The 21,081-nt window shown below is 37.1% G+C and overlaps 1 protein-coding gene across 2 annotated transcripts in view; it reads left to right on the top strand.

Moving 5' to 3' along the window:
• The window catches only part of SS18L1 (SS18L1 subunit of BAF chromatin remodeling complex), a 53,556-nt gene that overhangs the window by 27,967 nt on the left and 4,508 nt on the right, over positions 1-21,081 (top strand). For both annotated transcript variants that reach the window (XM_043984460.1, XM_043984459.1), the window contains 6 exons: positions 1,547-1,744; positions 2,399-2,563; positions 3,389-3,490; positions 5,456-5,548; positions 10,784-10,903; positions 18,701-18,828. In XM_043984460.1, the coding sequence (XP_043840395.1) occupies positions 1,547-1,744; positions 2,399-2,563; positions 3,389-3,490; positions 5,456-5,548; positions 10,784-10,903; positions 18,701-18,828 (806 nt within the window). The remainder of the gene's footprint in view (positions 1-1,546; positions 1,745-2,398; positions 2,564-3,388; positions 3,491-5,455; positions 5,549-10,783; positions 10,904-18,700; positions 18,829-21,081) is intronic.

The raw sequence follows: 21,081 nt of genomic DNA, 5'->3' as shown, positions 1-21,081 counted from the left end.
TTAATTCTACATTGTTTAAGCATTTAATTATTTTCCTAAAGCTGCATTAAACTGCTAACTGTATAAAGAAAGAAGAAAACTAGTGAAATAGGAACCTTGTGTCTAGGACTAGGGATTTTAGAAACTTATCCATGTCAGACTTAAAAAAAATAACCTAGAGTTTTTATATTAAGCCCTAACACCCAGACACAACTCCTGGCAGTGTTTCCCATATATATCAGTAAGCAACTTAATCTCCCTTCACTGCAGGTATTTAAGCACTTGGTTAGGGGAAAATCCCATTAGGAAAATTTTAATAAAAAGATGAAAGGAAGAAAGACAGTTTGTTAAGTTTCATTTGGGCTCAGTGCCTTATTTTTTTTTTTTTGCACCTTTAGAAACTTCCTTATTTATTTTAGCTCTTTCCTGCTTGATCATATACTCATTTGTATGGTGAAATTTGTCTGAATTTGGCATTTGTGTTTAGGAGAGTGGGATGATGATGATAATAGAATCATGAAAATTTTCTCCTCCACCAAATGAACCTTTGAGACTGGGTTCATACCAGATCAATGAAGTACAGAACAGGGAAATTAGCCTTTTAATATTTTGTCACTGAAAGTTTGTAATTGGGAAAATGTGAAAACTTCAGAAAACGTGGCTGAAATAAGTTAAAGAATATAGAGGGTGGGGCAGCTAGGTGGCGCAGTGGATAGAGCACCAGCCCTGGATTCAGGAGGACCTGAGTTCAAATCCAGCCTCAGACGCTTGACACTTCCTAGCTGTGTGACCCTGGGCAAGTCACTTAATCCCAATTGCCTCACCAAAAAAAAAAAAAAAAAAGAAAAGAATATAGAGGATGAGAAGTACATAGGGCAAAGGGGTAGTGGTAGTCATGAGGGTTGGCAAGGAACTTAGAGAGAATAATTGAATCCAAAGCATTCTGGAAAGGAAAATAGAAAATGGCTTATATGAATGAAGAAGTACTTTACAAATGATTTTTTCAAGAGTGACTAGAAGTCTAGAAATCTAACAGTTACTTTGGGAAATAAGCAATCTTGCTTTGGGTCTGAGAAGTTGATATATGAGTAAATCTCAAAGAAAATTAGAGATGAGAGTGTTTACTTAGCACTAATTCCTATGAATGGAAGGTACATCAGGCCTCTGTGAGACATAGTTTATTCCCTTTTTAGGGTTCTACTGAGTGTGGAGTAGAAGAGCACTAAACAGAGTAAGCCTTGGCTCTGCCATTTTCTCTGTGACTTTGGATAAGGGTGTTTATTTCACTAATGCTCAGTTTCTCGATCTCTAAAATGAGGGAAGTAATATTTAACCCACCTCAAATTGTTTTTTACAAATCTTAAATGAAATAATATATGCACTTACAACCATAAGGTATCATATATGTTTTATGTTGTGATTAGGTTAGTTTTTTAAACTTTATTCCAAGCATACATGCTATAATTAGATAATATTTATAAAAAGTACTTTGTAAACTACAAATCACTGTGTAAATATAGATTATTATTTGTATTACTTTCATTCTTGCTTTTTTCTTTTGAAATAGGTCCTAATCATGTGTCCATGCAGCAGTCAGGGCAAAACACAATGCCAACGACTTCTATGAGCATGACAGTCAGCAGCCATGGCACAGGGCCAGGGTATAGCCATACTGTGCCTGCTTCTCAAAATGTACCAATGCAGGGCCAAGGATCCATAGGGAATTATGTATCTAGAACCAATATCAACATGCAGTCTAACCCAGGTAACTCATCCTCTCCTTGCTTTACTTTGGGCTACCGGCAGTGCCTTAGTGTCCTTATATGGATGTGGCTTGAGACAATGAACATTCTTTTTGTGTGCAGAAGAGAAATTCTGTTCTGAAAAATGCCTATAAAATAACAGACCATGCACTTAAGAATTCTTCAGAAAAGCTAAGCAGTCAAAACACCTCAGTTTTCTTTTTTGTGAGATTCAGGCCTCCATATAAAGTAGGGCAAGGAAGAAAAAGAGGGGGTTTATTTGAAAGATGAATGTTAATGGCTTTAGTGCCTGGAGAATGGGAACTAGAATAGTGACATTTCTATATGCAGTGTAAGACCCCCTTTGGTAATCCTGCTACAACCATGCTTTCTGTTATTTTCTGGATGTAGGTACGTTTTAATATAGCTGACTGAAAAAGATGGGTGATCTGACCATGTAGTAGGATATTGGTTCAGGTTAGTATGCAGGAAATTGAATCTGGATATTGAGGGGGGAAACTAATAAATTTCATAGTCTTTTGTATGAAATAGTAGGAAGAGAGTGAAAGAATTCATTGTAACTAACAGATGTAGTCGTGGTTTTAAGGAATGTGTGTAGTATGGGAAGGAGATAACTGATGGCTCATTTAGGAAAGTGTTCTGTATGTGTTGTGTAGTCTCCATGATGCACCAGCAAGCGGCAACATCCCATTATAACTCTGCACAAGGTGGAAGCCAGCATTACCAAGGACAGTCCTCTATTGCAATGATGAGTCAAAGCAACCAAGGAAGCAGCATGATGGGTCAACGACCAATGGGTCCATACCGACCCTCACAGCAAGGTAAAATCTGAAGATATTCCTTAAAAAAAAAAAAGAGGTTTGGTTTTTCACACTGACCATACCTTGACCCCCCAGTTCTGCAAAAGGAATACAGATTGCACAAGAAAGAACATAAAAAAGTTAGGAGGGCTGAGTATTTAAATGGTATATCAATGCTTTATTTCTGTATTTCTCCATATCTAATTTTAGCAAAATAATGACGCTCAAGATCCATTTCACAGTTCTGTGTAACTAACAGTTAGAGCGGAGTCCATCTGTACTTTGGTCTAGTAAGATAACTGAAAAGCCTGGAAAATAAATTGAGAGTACAAAATGCCGAGAGGAGAAATGCAGAAAATGCTGGTTATTCAAGTTCATTGTTGAAGTAATGAGAATTTTTGAGAACTGCATGGCTAAATATTTGGGTGAGTTATTGGGAGTTCCCAGACAAAGCATTCCCTTGAGACAGATGTAAGTAAGACTTAGGTGGTTCTCCACAGGGGCAAGTTGGGGAATATTAATTATTGCTATCGTTTTAGGTTTCCCCTTCATGTTTTGTTACATTATTGTGGTGTCTATAAAAATCAACCTTAAAAAAAATTAAAAAATCAACCTTACCTTATTGTTAGTATGTTTTTATCAAAGCAGTGTTTTCTTTTATAGAGAGCAGAATGTCCTTGAGATCCAGCTCTTCTAGATTATGTATTATATGTGTATGTATGTATGTGTGTATATATATGTATGTATGTATGTATATCTGTATGTGGTATTTGGAAATACAAGACTAGTTGACATTTTCTTGGGCTTAGAGGCAAATGAACATTCTATTTTCTCTGGCTTTTGCAGGTTCTTCTCAGCAGTACATGGGGCAAGAAGAGTATTATAGTGAGCAATACAGCCATGGTCAAGGAGCTTCTGAGCCAATGAACCAGCAATATTATCCAGATGGTAACTCTCTTATGGAGTGGGGGGAAAGGGAGGGGGGCTAAAAACTTGTTGCAATTTAAAAATATATGAATAACTTATAACACACCTATAAAATCAGAGAGACTTCTAGTGTTAACTCCTTTAATCAAGAGCAAGACATTTGGTTATGCATCTGATAGTGTAGATTAGAATGAATCCATCAGCTTAGGGTATTTCTGTTGTAATTTGAATGTGAGCTGTCAAAGTGACAGAATTTAAATTGAATCCATTGGTGCTATCCCCTCACCTTTGGTTTCATCTGAGGGCTTTTAATTTTCTTTTTCATCCAAGGCACTGTATAGAATCCTCGAAATGTAGGGTTGGAAGGTGTAAGATGTCAGTTGTCTCACCCATCCCATCTCCAAGCATGGATACATATTCTTGAAAGATGTGTATAAATCTCGTTGTTAAAGAGCTCCAAGGCAGAAGATTCCAAAACCTTACCCGGTAACTTATGCCAGCATTTAACAAGAGTCCACTAATTGTTTTTTTCAAGTCCTTTTACTTCCTATTAAATTACCTCTTAGTCTTCTCTTCTTTAGGCTAAATAATCCAACGTCTTGTATTCTTGGGGCCTTCTTTCCACTCCTAACCATTCCCTTCTGCTTCTCTTAACTTGCATGTTATCCTCATCCCGTCCCTCTTAAATTGTGAAGTCCCAGACAGAAGAGGAATGTGGAAAATCATTATTGCATAAAATCTTTTTCACGAGTGGTAGAGTCACTCAATTAACATGAATTTATTGAACACCTGTTAAGGGCCAGACACTGTAGTAATAGTCCCTGCTCTCAAAGAGCTCACATTCTCTAGGGGGAGGCAACATGAATATATATGAGTATATAAAGAGTAAATATTAAAAATACAAATTAGGGAGAGATGATATTAGCATTTGAGGGGATCAGGAAAGGCTTCTTATAGAAGGTATGCTTGAAGGAATCTGTGAGGTAGAATTGAGGAGCGAGAACAATCCAGAACTCCCTTGTAACAAGGTCCATCTTTGTATTCATTTAGTAAGCATTAATTGAACACCTGCTGTGTGTAAGAGGGAAATGCAAAGATATGTAGGAATAATAATAGATGAGATTTAAGCATAGTCCTTATGTTTCAGGAATTTATAGCCTAGCCAGGAAGATAAGACACACATGAATATAAGCAAATACAAAGTATTATTAGATTGGTGGCACAAATCAAAGTTCTGTGGGGGTTCAAAAGAAGATTAGGTAGATGCTAGGGGGATTGGTAGATTCTGCTTCAAGGGGGAAACGGTTGATCTGGGCCTTGAAGGGTAGGTCTAAATTTCTTTTCCAGGGATGGAAGACTGAAGGCATTGAGAGGATATTTCAGGAGAATGGAATAGTATGAATAAAGATTTGGAGTCAGGAAGCCACAAGATACATTCAGGGTATGATAAGTAGACCAGTGGGCAGATTCAGATATATCATAGGTCAGATCTTATAGTCATACCTGTTATTTGGTCAGAAAAAAAGAAAGAAAGAGGAAGGGAAGAAAGAAAGAGAGAAAAGGGAAGAAGAAAGAAAGGAGGGAAGGAAAGAAGGAAGGCAGAGAAGAAGGAAACTTTGTTTTAGGCTAAGTGATGTTCTAGGGAATAGTTAGTTCCATAGGACCCATATCACAGTGGGGTTTATTTGTAATATGTTTATAATCCTACATCTCCTGGTTAATAGCTATATGATTTGGGCAAATTTGCTTAGCTTTTCTCTGCTTCAGTTTCCCTATCTATAAAACGATAGGGTTGAACTAGAAGTTCTCTGAGGACTTTTGTAGTTAAGAGTCCTATGACAGATCCTGTGGGTCGTTGGCCTTTCCAAATGGTATATTTGTCAGGACATGATGCAGGGCATGCCTCATTCTCCATTCCCCAAGACCACAGACATAATAAAAGTGTTTCATAGCTTTGATTTTGTCTCTGTGCTCCTTTGGTTGCAGGACATGGTGATTATGCATATCAGCAGTCATCTTACACTGAACAGAGCTATGACAGGTCATTTGAGGATTCTACCCAGCATTACTATGAAGGAGGTGAGGAAACCAATTGACTTTTTTTGACAAATGTGTAAATGTGTAATAGCTATATTTGGTAATCAATCAACATGCATATGGTAAGTGCTCACTATGTGCTAGGCACAAAGAAAAGTGATATTTGAACTTTTTGTGCTGGGTAATAAAGTTTGTGTTAAACAAAACCATTTATAAATTTCCTTTTATTTGCAGTAACATAAAGTCTAAAATTTCATGGCAGACAGCGAAATTCATAGCACGTTAGTATATATGCACATCTTTTGAGAACTACTGTGCTAGATCCTATAGAAGTTAGTAAAGAGTGAGGAGTGCTTTACATAATTTGGTAAATTATAATATTGCAGTTTAGGGAAATATCTGTCCAAAAGACAGTCATTACATAGTTTTATACTTATCTGGTAACTTTCTGAAACCCTGACATAAAGATTATTTATTAGGCTGTCACATTTACTTTATGTCTGATGAAAACAATATCTGCTACTTCACCATTAACCTTAAAGTGAAAGTAAAGAATCTTAGAATAAATAGTAAAAACAAAGGTTTGGCCCATTGCATTGACTTGAAAGTTGGAAACAAGTAATAAATGTGGAAAAGATGTTTCAGAATGAAAAATGGTATTTAAATTATGCAAAGAACCAGTTTTAGAAATTATAATTTGGCCTTTTAGTAATATTTCATTTAGAAATGTGCATTTCACAAATGTAAGTGATATACAAATATAAAATTATTATTGTTGTTATATCAAGGTATTATTTCCATTTTACATATGACAAACTGAGACACAATTGGCAGATGTTAGATTTGAGGCAGCATTGTATAGTAGATAGAAAGCTGGCTACCAAGTCAGGAAGACCAGGTTCAGATCCCGCCTCTAACACATATTGGCTATGTGTCCCAGTAGTTATTCTCAGTGCTCCAGTCAGCTGTCTAAGACTTTAAGTTGTAGTGGATTTAGGAGTTCATCACTGGGAGTTTGCCATAGTCACAGGAAATCACAGGAGTAGACTGACAAAACAAAACAAAACAAAAAACATTGAGGAGGGAGAGCTACCAGTGTAGTCAAAATAACAAATGTATTCTACAAGTGTGCATTCAAATATTACAGCATGAGCACTCAGATTTAGAGGGGATCCAGAGTCAAGAATTGATCTGAATGAAATAAATGATCAAAGGTTTCCAGGAGGCTTAGCAGCATTCATTCTTTCATTCGTTTATTCAACAGACATTTATTAAAAACCTCTCTCTGACATGAGCTCTCTTAAGCATTGGGGGAAATTAAAACATAAATAAGGCATAGTTCTCTCCCCACAGTGTTAAATTACCCTTTATCCTAGGTGGACGATGATGTCATAGAATAAGAATTTTTTTGCAGTTTTCACATTATTGCAACACAACTGGAAATTCTAAAAGCTCAATGTATTTAGAAGAAATTTGAAACTTAGTTGCTTTCCTGTGTGTATCTCAGTATGTTGCCAGACAATAACTGGTGGGCTTTTTTTTCTTTAGTAGAACATTCAGAACAATGCCTGTGGTTGTCATGGGAGGTTTTTAAATCTTAAGGGTCATAATAATTTACGTTGATATAGCATTTAAAGATTTACAAAGCATCATCCTCACAGTGACCCTAGGAGGTAGGTAGTGTAACATTTTCCCTATTTTATAGATGGAAAAATTGATGCTCAGGGAGGTTAAGGGATTGACCCAGGATCACATAGCTAATAAGGATATGGTGTTGAACTGAGTCTCTTCTAACTCCAAATCCAGTGCTTATTTCCACCGTACCAAACTGCTTCTTTTCCTTCTGAAACAATGACTGTTCATTGACATTTCAGATTTTCTTACTTTGGTAAATTTTGATTTGGATAAAGATTTTTGATATTTCTATAACCACATTCTACCTTTAATACTATTCTGGGGGCAGCTAGGTAGTGCAGTGGATAACGCTCCAGCCTTGGATTTGGTAGGACCTGAATTCAAATCCAACCTCAGACATTTGACATTTACTAGCTGTGTGACCCTGAGCAAGTCATTTAGCCCTCATTGCCCTGCAAAAAGAAAGAAAGAAAGAAAGAAAGAAAGGAAGGAAGGAAGGAAGGAAGGAAGGAAGGAAGGAAGGAAGGAAGAAAGAAAGAAAGAAAGAAAGAAAGAAAGAAAGAAAGAAAGAAAGAAAGAAAGAAAGAAAGAGAAAAGACAAGACTACTCTGGTTGTTTTTATGCCAGTTCTATAGAGCAGAAAATTGTCTAGAGAACACCATGATTTATCCAACATGAATGTTTTCACAAGTAACAAAACAATTTTACATTTCCTTGGATCCCACACTGTGTTGCCATATTCCTACAAAAATACCAGCAACAACAAAATGGTTGTTGATGAGTTTTCCATTAGAAGCACAGATTTTGCTGGCATTGAAGGGGTTGTCACTGATGGCACAGCTGTGGAAAGATACGAAAGTGCATTTTGTGCTGCTCCAGTTCTGCTGGTTGTGTGAGATATTCTCGATTGCTGTTGAAGGGGCAGTCAAGGGGACTGTACTTCAGATACCTATGTTTGGAAACCTCTCACTTTATTTTTTCCATATCCAAGGGCTATCTATTTTCTCCAGCTAAATGAGATTGTTTTCTGTTTGCTCAGGTAGTATGTATTACTTGACATCAGTGCATGAAAAATAAACATGGTACTGTACAACACAAAAGCATGTAAGGTAGCCAGAAATATCTACCTTAATATGTTTGGGAAAACTCATTTTGCCTCAGACTCCCAAAAAGGTCTAAAAGCAATTTTGAGAATCATCTCCTGCATTTAACAGTGTTGCTTCATTTACCACTCTATTGCTGGAACCAAAGTTGTATTTTTCAGAAAGGATTAGCAGAGGTTAATGGCTGCTGAAATATTCCAAGGATGCTTAATAATTGGAAAGACTTAAATTAGGTTACTGAAGTATCAAATGAAGAATACAACTTTTACTTAAGAGCTTCCATTTGTTTTGTTCTATGTAATTGCAAATTGAATTTCCCCCATAGTTTTTAAGTAGTTCCACTAAAAAAATCACTGTCTTAGTGAAATAAATAATTTTACTTAATTTTTTCCTTCTTAGGATAATGAATCAAATAACATTATCTATAAACTGTAAAGAAATATGGGGGATGTGAGGATGAGAGAGGGATTCTTTGGACACCAGCTGTTGTGTCCTGGCATTTTTGTTATCACAACTCCATTTCCTTACCTCTGGGACAGTTTTTGATTAGAAAAACTATCCATTTCAGGCCAGGCTGTTTATTTGCATTTTCAGTGCTGGAGATGAGTAAACAATTCCTTAGATCCCATCTGCCCCCACTGTGTGCTTCATAAGAACTGGAATTAATACAGATTTAGGATTCAACAAATTGCAAATTAAAAGCAATGTGTATTTTGCATGTTTTTTTTAAACAAAGCCCTACTGAAAAGAAAATTATTCAAATAGACAAATAGTCTATTTGTAAAGGATATTTTGAAAATTATTGAATGGAATTCAACCACCAAACTCAATCTGAAATGGCAGCTCTTTAGGATCATATTAGAAGGACTTTGTTGAAGTATTTTAAAATACAGTAATTGCTAATGTCACTCTTTAACTTTTCTATAATTGCTTGGTAATGCAGTCATTTTATAATAAATATTCTTTTTCCTGTTTAGCACAAAGGCTAGGTTCTGACAGTTTTTTTCAAAATGATACTTTCTTAATGAATGCTAGCTGGGACTGGCTAGTTTTTAAAAGTAAGAATTAAAGCTTTAATGAGAGGGAAAGAAAGGGAAAAGAAAAAGAACAACATGGATTTTCCCTAATATTTGTAATTGGTAAATTCATGTCAAATTTCCAATTCCTTTTGTCTCCAGATTGGCAAAAATCCCTATTTAAAAACCCTACTATAACCAGTATGTGCCAGTATTTGCAAATTCAGCCTATTTTATCCTACGTAAAATTAAGGAATTTCACAAATTCTGGGGTCCTTTTGAATTCTGGCACATTATATGAAATATGATAAAGAATTGTTTCATAAAAAATATGATTCATAGGATTATTGGTATTGGATCAGAAGAACTCTCAGAGCCTATCAGAAGGACTCTTAGAGTTCAACCCATTCATTTTAGAGAAGAGGAAAACAGACCCAGAGAGGTTAACCTGCCCATGGTGACATAGGTAGAAAGTGACTGAAATGAGATTTGAATCTAGGTCCTTTGACTCCATAGCCAGTATTCTTTCCTCTGTACCATACTGACTCTCCAAAAGGGATTCCCAGAGCAAGGAAGTATTTCTTTCACAGACTAAAGAGCATGTGTTAAGCAAATCCTTGCACCTGATAGGTTAGAATTCTGTGTAAGCTAGTGGTTGTCAGCTTCATTTTAAACACCAATAACCATTTTGGAGAGCCTATGGTCATAGCTACAATTATATATGAATATGTCGGCTTTTGGACTCCTTTTCCTTGGTCATATTTCTTCTCAGTGTTGAGCCCTCCCACTCAGTTGTAGCTCAGATACATAATTCCTTGGGAGGGCTGGCTTTCTTGACAGTGAAAAGATGTTCCTAAATGGGTAGATCCATTAGACCAGTACTTCCCAAACCCTGGTCCACAGATGACTAGTCTGTGCTCTTGTTACTAAAGGCCTTTAATTTTTTAAAATGACTTTTATTAATGACTTTTGTCTTTATATCATAGTTCTACTCTTTTCCAGTATGAACCCTCCCTTGTGACAAAGAAAAGTCTTAAGCAAAAACTTCTGATAATAAGCCCTGTCAGACAATAGATACAATATACCATCTTGGTAATCTTCCACATCTCTGCCAAGAGGGAGGAAATATGTTTTGTTCTGCTTTCTCTAGGACCCGAAAGGCCCTTAGTTCTTAAGACATGACTTGACAAACATCCAAAAAAATACTAATTCTACCTTCTCTGCTTTCTCTCTCCATTCTTTTCCTCCCAAACTGAGTTTTCAGCCTCTACCCCTTTAGCAACTGAAAGACTTGAGCAGTCTGCAGTAGAAGTGTTTGGATTGAGAAATAAGCTCTCTTTGAAGCAAACATTAAGGGCTAATTTTCTTTGAAGCAAATTTTCAAGTGTATATGAAACACAGAAGTATAGAAATCAAATATATTGAAGGAATAGACTCTAAAGATCCCAGAATATTTCAGTTATTGATTAGCTATTAAAATAGGTAATGATGCCATCTCAAATGAGCTGTCTTCCATGTTCTAGGAAATTCCCAGTATAGCCAGCAGCAAGCTGGATATCAGCAGGGAGCTGCCCAACAACAGACATATTCACAGCAGCAATACCCAAACCAACAGAGCTACCCAGGACAGCAACAAGGATACGGTGAGAAAAACATAATTGGCCTGTCTTCTGTGGGTTGGCTCCCTTAATAAAATGTCCATTCAGTACACTGGAACTTCTTTTTTTCCTTTTAGTATCTAAGGGAATATCCATTTTGGTTCAGTTTTATAGCTAAGAATACCTAGAGGCATACCTTTGTAAGGAGTTGCAATGTTTAGTTCATTTTACTTTGTCTAATGATGATGAAATATATGATAAGGTTTTATGATCTCGACTACTACTGTACACAGTGTTTGTATTGATTACTAAGATTGCTTTTAAAAGTTGAGATGATAGTTTCCTTTGCTATAGACTCAACAAAGGAAGCATACATTATGTAATAGTATTATCAATGTATATTTGGATTATGTTATTAATAACAGAGTTGGGTTGGTACACAAAGAATGAAGAATCACATTAACTTGTAAATAGGAAGAGAAAGAGAAATAGGATATACCTAGTGAATATGTCAAGGACTTATTAATTTTTCATGGTAAGTATTCCATATATTCATACACCTCACACAAGCCCCCTTTGTCTTAATAGACAGTCATCATGAGTGGCTGTGGCCAAACAAATTTATCATCTGATAGCTAACTTTGTTATGATGGGCCTTCAACTTTAGCTAGAATGGTCCTCAGGTAACACTGGGCCTGCACTAGAGGCCTTCCTAACTTGGTTGGATCTGCCAAAGCTTGTGCTCCATAGGCATTACATTCAAGAACTAAGGACCACTTTTGTATTATGATGAGGAAGAAAAGTAGGACTATAAGAATAAAAAGAAAAAAAATAGTTTCAGCCAGTTTATCTTTTCACCAGAATTATTTGGAGTAATACTTTAGGTTCTTAGACTCACAGAATCATTAGAACCAGAAGAGACCTCAGATGCCATCTAGTCTAACCCTGAGCTGAACAAAAGTTCCCTTTATGACACAGCTCTCAAGTGATCATTAATCCTTTGCGTAAAGATCTCAAGTGAGGAGAAAGCAACTATTTCCCAAGACAGCTGATTCCACTTTGGGACAGCTCAAATTGTTAGGAATATTTTACTACATTTGCTTCTTTGAACTCCCATTCATTGCTCTAAGTTCTGAGCTCTGGAGCCAAGCAGAACAAGTCTAATTACTATGCAACATAATAATCCTTCAAATACTAGAAAATAGCTATGAGGTTCCCCTTCCAGCAAATATTTCTTCTCCAAGCTAAACATCCTCATTACTTTCAACCAGTTTTTATATGTCTTGATCTCATGACCTTTTTCCATGATAGTTTCCCTTTACTTGATGCTCTTCAACTCCTAATGTCTCCTAAAATGTGGCATCCAGAATTGAACACTATATTCCAGATGTGGTCTGACCAGGGCAGACTACAAGGGGATTATCACCTCCTTAGTCCTGAGCTTCGTGCCTTTCTCAGTGTAGTCTAAAATCACATTAGCTTTTTTGGCTGCCATATTATTACACTTTTGAGCCATACTGATCTTTCAGTCCCTCAAAACATCAAAAATGTTTAAGACAAATTTCTCTTTGATGACACCTACCCCCATCTTACACTTATGAAGCTGACTTTTTAAATCCAAACTTTATATTTATCCCTATTACATTTCATCTAATTAGAGTCAGCCTATGTTCTAGGCTGTTAAGATATTTTTGGAACCTGACTTTTATCTAAGGTGTTATCTACTCCCTCTGGATTTTATTTTTTGTTCATTTGTCACTTGCAAATCTGTTATGCATACTATCTAGGCCTTTATTGATGTCATTGGTAAAAATGTTAAAAAGCACAAGGACAAGGTGTTTTGCTGCAGGCCTCTTTCCAAGTTAACAATGAAACATTAAAGACTACTTTTTTGTCCAGCCATGTAACCAATTCCATTTAATTGTATTATTGTTTAGCATACTTCTCTTCATCTTCTTCAGAAGAATAACATGAGAGAATGTCAACTGCTTTGCTAAAATCTAGGTAAACAATAGCTGCAACCTTCCCCAGATCTGCCACTCTAGGAAACATCCCCCCCCCAAAAAAGGGAAATAAGGCCTGTCTTGTCTGTAATGAAGCCATGCTGGCTCTTTGTGATTACTATTTCCTTCTCCACGTGTCGATTAATTATCCATTCATAAGAAATTCTACAGTTTTTACAGTATGTGAAATCAAGTTCATTAACCTTTAGTTTGCGGACTCTATTAGCTTCCCTTTTTTTTTTTTTTTTTGGTGGGGCAATGGGGGTTAAGTGACTTGCCCAGGGTCACACAGCTAGTATGTGTCAAGTGTCTGAGGCCAGATTTGAACTCAGGTACTCCTGACTCCAAGGCCGGTGCTTTATCCACTGTGCCACCTAGCTGCCCCCACTTCCCTTTTCTTAAAAAAATGGCACAATGTTTCTCTTTATTCATTCCTGTGGTGTTTTTCTCATTGTCCATAGTCTTTCACTATGGTGGTTCCACAGTTACATCTGTCACTTTTTTCAGCATCTTAGGATGTAGTTCATCTGGGTCTTGATAAATACTTATCAAGGGTAGCTCTCTTACTATCTACTTGAACTCATCATGGTATTCCCTTGCTATCTCCCTGCTTGTCTTGAAATCATAGATTCAGAGCTGGAAGGGACTTAGAAACTACTTAGTTTAGCCCCCTAATTTGACAGATGACCCACCTAATAAGTGTCTGATATAAGATTAGAACCCAAGTCTTCCTGACTCTGGGTACAGTGCCCTTTCTAGCACTCAGTATTGCCTCAGGAAAAGTCTGCCTTCTTTCCATCATCTGTTATCACTGAACTTATCCACCCAAACAGTAGTCCCATCCTCTCTTTAGCAATGCTCTTTTTCACAGTATAGGTGTTAAAAAACCACATACCATTTTTGTCATCCTTCTGATTTGTCGCAAGCTCAGCTCATTCTGACTTCAGCATGAGTAATCTGAATTGTTGCAGGACTATCCCATGTGTCTGTACTTATCCTTTATTACCTGCTCTTGTTCCCACTTTCTGTATATGTTTCTTTTTTTTTAATTTAAGTTGATTGATGAGTTTCTTAAACATCCACTTTTGTCTCTTTAGACCATTCCATCTTTTTCTCTGAATTGCAATTTTTCCCTTTGTGTTTCCAGAATTTTTTCTTTTACTTTTTTCTTTCATTGATGTCATTTCTGGATATACCCTTCCCAATACATATCCATAGTGAACCTTCCCCTATGACAGTGAAAAACAGTTAAGCAAAATCAACACGCACAGTAATCATATCTGATAGGGTGTGCTAAATTCCACATCCATGGGTCCTTTCCTCTCCAACAAAAGGAAGGAAGTGCACGCCCTTACCTCTTCTCTAGGGACAAGATTGGTCATTAGGATGATACAGCATTCATTCAATTTTGTTGAATATTGCTTTCATTTATATTACTTTAGCCATTGTGTATACTGTTTCCCAAGTTTTGCTTTCTCTCCTCTACATCCATTTATACAATGCCTTCCATTTTTCTATGAATTCCTCATATTTATAATTTCTTGTTAGCATAACAATATTCCATTGCATTCAAGTACCACAATTTGTTCAGCTATTCCCCAGCTGATGGGGATGCAGTTGTTTCCAGTTCTTTGCTACCACTAAAAGTGCTGCTATGTATATTTTGATATAGAAGAGTCATTTATTTTTGTCTTTGACTTCCTTTCAGTATATGCTCTTCAGTGAGATCTTTGGGTCAAAGGGTAGAGACAGTTTAATAATTTTTCCAAATAATTCCAAATTGTGCAGGTTTTATTCCTGAGAGCTTCTCATTCCTCTTGGACTGACATTCCCTGTAGAAATCTTAAGCCATGAGATCCTGCCCATCCTATCTCTGAAACCTTTCAGATCTCCTCTCCTAAAATCTAAAATACATGATGGACTATGCCTGGTTTTCTTCTCTATCATCAATTCTAAAGTGAAGTAGTCATTTTTCTGTAAAATTACTAACATTTCTAACCCATCAACCAGTTCTTCCTTGTAAGTGAGAATCAGATCCAGAAGAGTAGTTTCCTTTGTTTTTTCTTTCAACTTTTGAAGGGTTTGGTTATCATTAAGGCAAGTGAAGAAAGTATTAGCTCCCCAGCTTAGAGAGAAAGAGGAGAGAGAAGGGGAAGGATGGAGGGGGAAGAGACAGAGAGAAACACACACAGACAGAGAGACAGAGACAGAGAGATGCCCTGCCTACTTCATCCTCTAAAACTTATATTTTCTTACATGAGTATAATCTTAATAAACAGTAGGACTCTTACCCCTCCCAACTTTTTACCAGTCTCATTCCTTCTGGATAAAGTATACCATTCCAGAGCCATATTCCACTTATGGATCTCATCCTACCAAGTCTCAATAATATGATGAGGTCAAATATACCATCTTGTACTGGCACCTCTAATTGACCTGTTATGCATACTTTGTGCATTTGCTTACAGATATCTGATGGGTTTGTGTTTTATAACAGGCTTCTTTATTGGATTTTGTCTCCTGTGAATTTTTGGATATCACCTTTTTTCTTTTTGTGTTGTTGCTATGACAACCCTATGGCAGGGTTTTTTAATGAGGGATCCATGACCTTTTTTTTTGGCCGGGCAATGAGGGTTAAGTGACTTGCCCAGGGTCACACAGCTAGTAAGTGTCAAGTGTCTGAGGTCGGATTTGAACTCAGGTCCTCCTGAATCCAGGGACAGTGCTCTATCCACTGCACCACCTAGCTGCCCCCCATGACCCTTATTTTTAAAAAATATATTTTATAACCATATTTCAGTATGATTGGTTTCCCTTGTAAACCTAAGTATTTTATTTATGCATTCAAAAGTATCATCTGAGTGTGGCAAGTGAAAGATGGAATGACTGGAGAAATAAAGTTTTGAGCTTCTGAGCATATCAATTTATTAAGCAATGCATGCAAATTGCCTAAAAAATTGGGACCAGGCCCCTTAGCTTTGGCACTGGACCCTGAATACAGTGGGAGACAGATTTTTATACATTAAAAACAATCAAATAGCACCAGTTAATTTAAAGAAAACAATTAACCAGAATACAAAATTAGGTAATCTTATTTGTAATTGGAGACAAAATTGGGGACTTTCCAAATGGGGAGGGGTAGAATAAACTGGTGTAGCTCCCTGAAATTGGAAAAAGAGGTGTCCCACTCCTCCCAAGTGTCTCTATTCAGTCAAAGAAACATGGAAACAGTACCTGATTGACCAGTATGGGCCAGTTTTCAGATAAGATGTGGGCTGTTTGAGATGTATAATTGTAAGAAAAATTCCTGACTCAATCTTCAGATCTGACTGGGTTTCTGGTCCTTAATTAAGGGACTCTAAACATCAGGAAGAGGTGATCTAGCTTCCTAGCCATTCAGGGCTAGGTTCAAACAATGCAACAAAGTCCTCTCATAATTCCCACAATTGGTTTAAATTTTCTCACAAGACAGAAATTGGACTAGATTAATATTGTATAGAAAGAGAACTGATCTAGCTCCAGAATTGAGTCACAAGATGGAGTCAGTGTGGTTTACTCAATTCCCACCACCACTTGCTGTTCTGATTCTCTTATGAGAAAGATCCATGGGATTCACCAGACTTCCAAAGCAGTCCATGACACAAACACAGTTAAGAACTCCTGCTCTGTGACATATAGTTTGGTGGGTGTATGTAGGCAGTTTTCTCCTGTTCCCTTCTTTTTCAGCTTAAAGTCATTTTGATTAGATTTGTAAGACTCCAGGCAAATATATCCTTCAGAACCCTTGATTCCATTTACTTCTCTGACTGGGAACATGCCATTCCTATATTTTGTGCTGTGGTCCTAAAATCTAAATCCTATTCTCAAATTCCATCTCCTTTACCAGTTTTCCAAAGGGGCCTTACTCTTTTGAAGGCTTTGCCTTCCATCAGCAGCAGTGATAGAGGTACCAACTCCCTGTGCTTCTAAGGTCTTCGCTTTTCTTTGGCTTTCTTATCTTCAACAATACTTTTTATATTCTTTCTTATAGTATTATCCCTACACTAGTAGCATAAATTGATAGTAGTGAGCTGCTTTGACTAGTCCTGTGAGATTTTTTTTTACTAAGTCTGTCATTCCTTATGCCTAGAAAGACAACGGACCTCTCTGTTGTCATCAGTCTAAGAAATAGCTGTCTCAGCTTGGAGTTTTGCCTCATTAACCAATTCTCATCTCTTCTTTTTCTGACCTTTAATAGATGATCTGTCTGTCGACAACACCTGTGGATCTACATCACCATTCCTTGAAGGACAAGCAGCTGCTTCCCCTTCAGGGGGTTCAATTCCCCATACTTTATAAAGAGCATAATGTCTCTTACTTAATTCCTAGTGTTCATTGATCCTTTTTCATAGCATCACAGCTTTAGAACTGCAAGGATCCTTAGAAGAAATAAAGTTCAACCTTTACATTTTGCAGAAGAGGAAAACGATGCCCAGGGAAATTAAGAAACTTGCTCAGGGTCACACATTTAATACATATATGAGGCAGGATTTGGACTCAGAACTTCCTGATTTGGAGACCAGGACTTTACTGAGGCTGCTGGGCAATGCACTGGATAGAGTGCTAAGTCTGGAGTTAGGAAGAGCTGAGTTCAAATATGGTCTCTGACACTTACTAGTTGTATGTCCATGGGCAAGTCATTTAACCTCTCTGAGCTTCAGTTTCCTCAGATGTAAAATGGGATAATAACAGCACTTATCTTACAGGGTTGCTGTGAAGATCAAATGGGATATTTTTAAAGCACCTATTGTTGTTATCCAGTCATGTCTGACTCTTCATGGCCCCAGTTGGGGTTTTCTTGGCAAAGATACTGGAGTGGTTTGCCTCCAGCTTTTTTTACAGATGAGGAAACTGAGGCAAACAGGGTTAAGTGACTTGTTCAAGGTCACCCAGCTAGTTAGTATCTGAGGACAGATTTGAACTCAGGAAGATGAGATGAGTCTTCCTGATTCCAAGCTCAGTACTCTATCCACTGAACCACCTAGCTGCCCCCTTAGCACAGTGTCTAACATATATATCTTCTCCACCAGTTCGATTTGTCATCTTCTTGCTCTTCCTCAGATCTTTCTCCTCCTCTTTCAGCTTCTCCAAGTCTCCCCAAATTTCTTCACTTCAAGTTCAGTGTCTGGTGTTCTACAGAATTCCAAAATCATCCAAACATCCTTCAAAATTTCTTCTCCTTCTTCAACCCCAGTTCTTTTGCTCCCACGTTCCCTTTTCCTACCAAACATAGTAGTAAAATCCATTAATTGAATGATCACTGAGACCTATGTTTTGGAGGGTGCAAATTAAACAACTAAAAAAATAGAATCAAGGGCTCAATATATTTTCATATTTATGCCTTAAATATTATTTCAATATTGGCACATATTCTGTCTGAACTTTAATGATATGCATTACCTCAAATGCCAGAATAGTTTGAAATAATTTCTGGTACTGTGGGGATGAGGACAATTTTTAAAAATTGTGATATGTGATTTCAGCATAATTTGTAGGCTTTAAAAAATTAAGTATAGGGGGCAGCTAGATGGCGCAATGGATAAAGCACCAGCCCTGGATTCAGGAGTACCTGAGTTCAAATCCAGGCTCAGACACTTGACACTTACTAGCTGTGTGACCTTGGGCAAGTCACTTAACCCCCATTGCCCCACAAAATTAAAAAAATAAAACAAAAACAAAAACCAAAAAATTAAGTATAGATATTCTCTACAGAGAATAAAGTTAACTTGTATTTTATGAATGTATAAATTAATGATTTTTAATTTTTGTACTAATTCACCTTTCATGCTTGTTTTCTCAGGTCCTGCACAAGGAGCTTCTTCACAGTATTCTAGCTACCAACAGGGACAGGGACAACAGTATGGAAGCTATAGAGCATCTCAGACAGGACCATCTGCCCAACAACAGAGGCCTTATGGTTATGAACAGGCAAGCTTTTCGGAAATTTTGAATATCAGTGATCTCTTTTTGGCAATTCTCACTGCCCCCAGATAACCAGACCTTTAAAGCTACTAGAAATAAAGCCAGGAAGACTTGGGTTCAACCCCTAACTCTGGCCCACATTGGAGGCATGAATCTCAACAAATCATTTATCCTCTCAGTGCATTAGGCAGCTCTTTAAAGACCTTACTGTGCAGTGACTACAACTGAGAAATAGTCTAAAGCTGCCCTTTTGCCATTAATCAAGGGTAAGCACAAGTCCTTAACATTGAAAAGTTATCTAGGTTTGGTTTCTCAAATATACCAATAGTAGTTATGATGAAAGCATTGTTTTGGAATCTGAAAAGAACAGTGTGTTCTAACTCTGAGTTTTACCTTAAAATTTAAAACTAAGCACCTCTTGTAATAAGTTTTGCAAACCAGAAGAAATCTGCCATAGACTGGCAATAGGCAGACTAGTTATATTGAAAAAAACAGTCAAAATGGGGCAGCTAGGTGGCACAGTGGATAAAGCACTGGCCCTGGATTCAGGAGGACCTGAATCCAAATCTGGCCTCAGACACTTGACACTTACTAGCTGTGTGACCTTGGGCAAGTCACTTAATCCTCATTGCCCTGCAAAAAAAAAAAAAAAGTCTAAAGTATCCAAATGACTTATTTGCTTCTAATTATGGTAGAATGAATATACATGGGGCAGCTAGGTGGCGCAGTGGATAGAGCACCGGCCCTGGATTCAGGAGGACCTGAGTTCAAATGTGGCCTCAGACACTTAACACTTACTAGCTGTGTGACCCTGGGCAAGTCACTTAACCCCAATTGCCTCACCAAAAAAAAAAAAAATGAATATACATGATTCAATTCAATTCAACATTTATTAAACATCTATTTAGTGAGAACTGTGCTTGAAAATGGGGATGTGAAGCCCCAAAATAAAAGTTCCAGACTTCAAGGAACTTTTTTAAAAATTACATTTTATTATTTTAATTAACATGCATTTATTTTCTTTTTTTTGGTTGTTGTTGTTTTTTGGGTTTTTTTGAGGTTTTTTGCAGGCAATGGGGGTTAAGTGACTTGCCCACGGTCACACAGCTAGTAAGTGTCAAGTGTCTGAGGCCAGATTTGAACTCAGGTACTCCTGAATCCAGGGCCGGTGCTTTAACCACTGCACCATCTAGCTGCCCCTAAGCATTTATTTTCTTACCAAATGAAAAGAAAGAAAAATAAAGCCCTTGTAACAAATATACATCTTCAATTAAAACTATTATCCACATTGAGTTTGTATTCTTAAATCTTTTACAGAATTATTACTAACATTATATCAGAGTTCCAAAAGCTAATTTATTAACAAGAGGAGTAATAGAACTAAACAGATTTTAAGGTAACCAATACCTACATGACATCCTATAAATCTTTAGTCTGTGTTTAAGAATTATGATTTTACTCTTTAAAGGACAAGAAGATGCATAAGAAAAAGTCTAGAAAGCTGTTTTAAGCTTCAAAGACAGCTCTTATCTCTGTGTTCCAGTATCTAACATTCAATTTCAATTAGTCAGTCAAGTATTTAGTAAGTACCCTCTATGTGCCAGACATTGTGCTAAAGATACAAAGAAATGCAAAAGACAATCCCTGCTCTCAAAGAGCTCTTAGTCCAGAGGAGAAAACAACATGCTAATAATTATATACAAACAAGACACATGCAGGATTAATTGGAGAAGGAAGGAAGGACTAGCATTGAGGGAGATCAGGAAAGGCTTCTTGTATAATGTTAGATTTTAGTTGGGACTTGAAGGAAGCCAGGAAAGCTATGAGGTGAATGTGTGGAGGAAGAGAATTCCAGGCATCAGGGACAGTTTCATCATTTTTTTCCAAGGTATTCAGTCTCTAAAAGATTCACACCAGGGGCCAGATAGGTGGTGCAGTAGATAAAGCACCAGCCTTGGATTCAAGAGGACCTGAGTTCAAATGCAGCCTCAGACACTTGATACTTAATAGCTGTGTGACTCTGGGCAAGTCACTTAACCTTCATTTCCCCACCAAAAAAAAAAAAAAGAAAGAAAGAAAAAAGAAAAAAAAGATTCACACCAAACAAATCCCTAACATGATTTCTAAACCAGAATTTAGAAAAGGAAATTACAAACTCTTGATTCAGGCCAATCCATCAGAACATCCTTCCTTCTGGTACAAAATGCCTGGGAACCTGATTAATAATTAGAAGGTGGTTTGGTGAATATCCAATCTAGA

The sequence above is a fragment of the Dromiciops gliroides genome, chromosome 2 (genome assembly GCF_019393635.1).
Source record: "Dromiciops gliroides isolate mDroGli1 chromosome 2, mDroGli1.pri, whole genome shotgun sequence".
NCBI classification, from domain to species: domain Eukaryota; kingdom Metazoa; phylum Chordata; class Mammalia; order Microbiotheria; family Microbiotheriidae; genus Dromiciops; species Dromiciops gliroides.
This window is presented reverse-complemented; position numbering and strand designations above follow the sequence as displayed.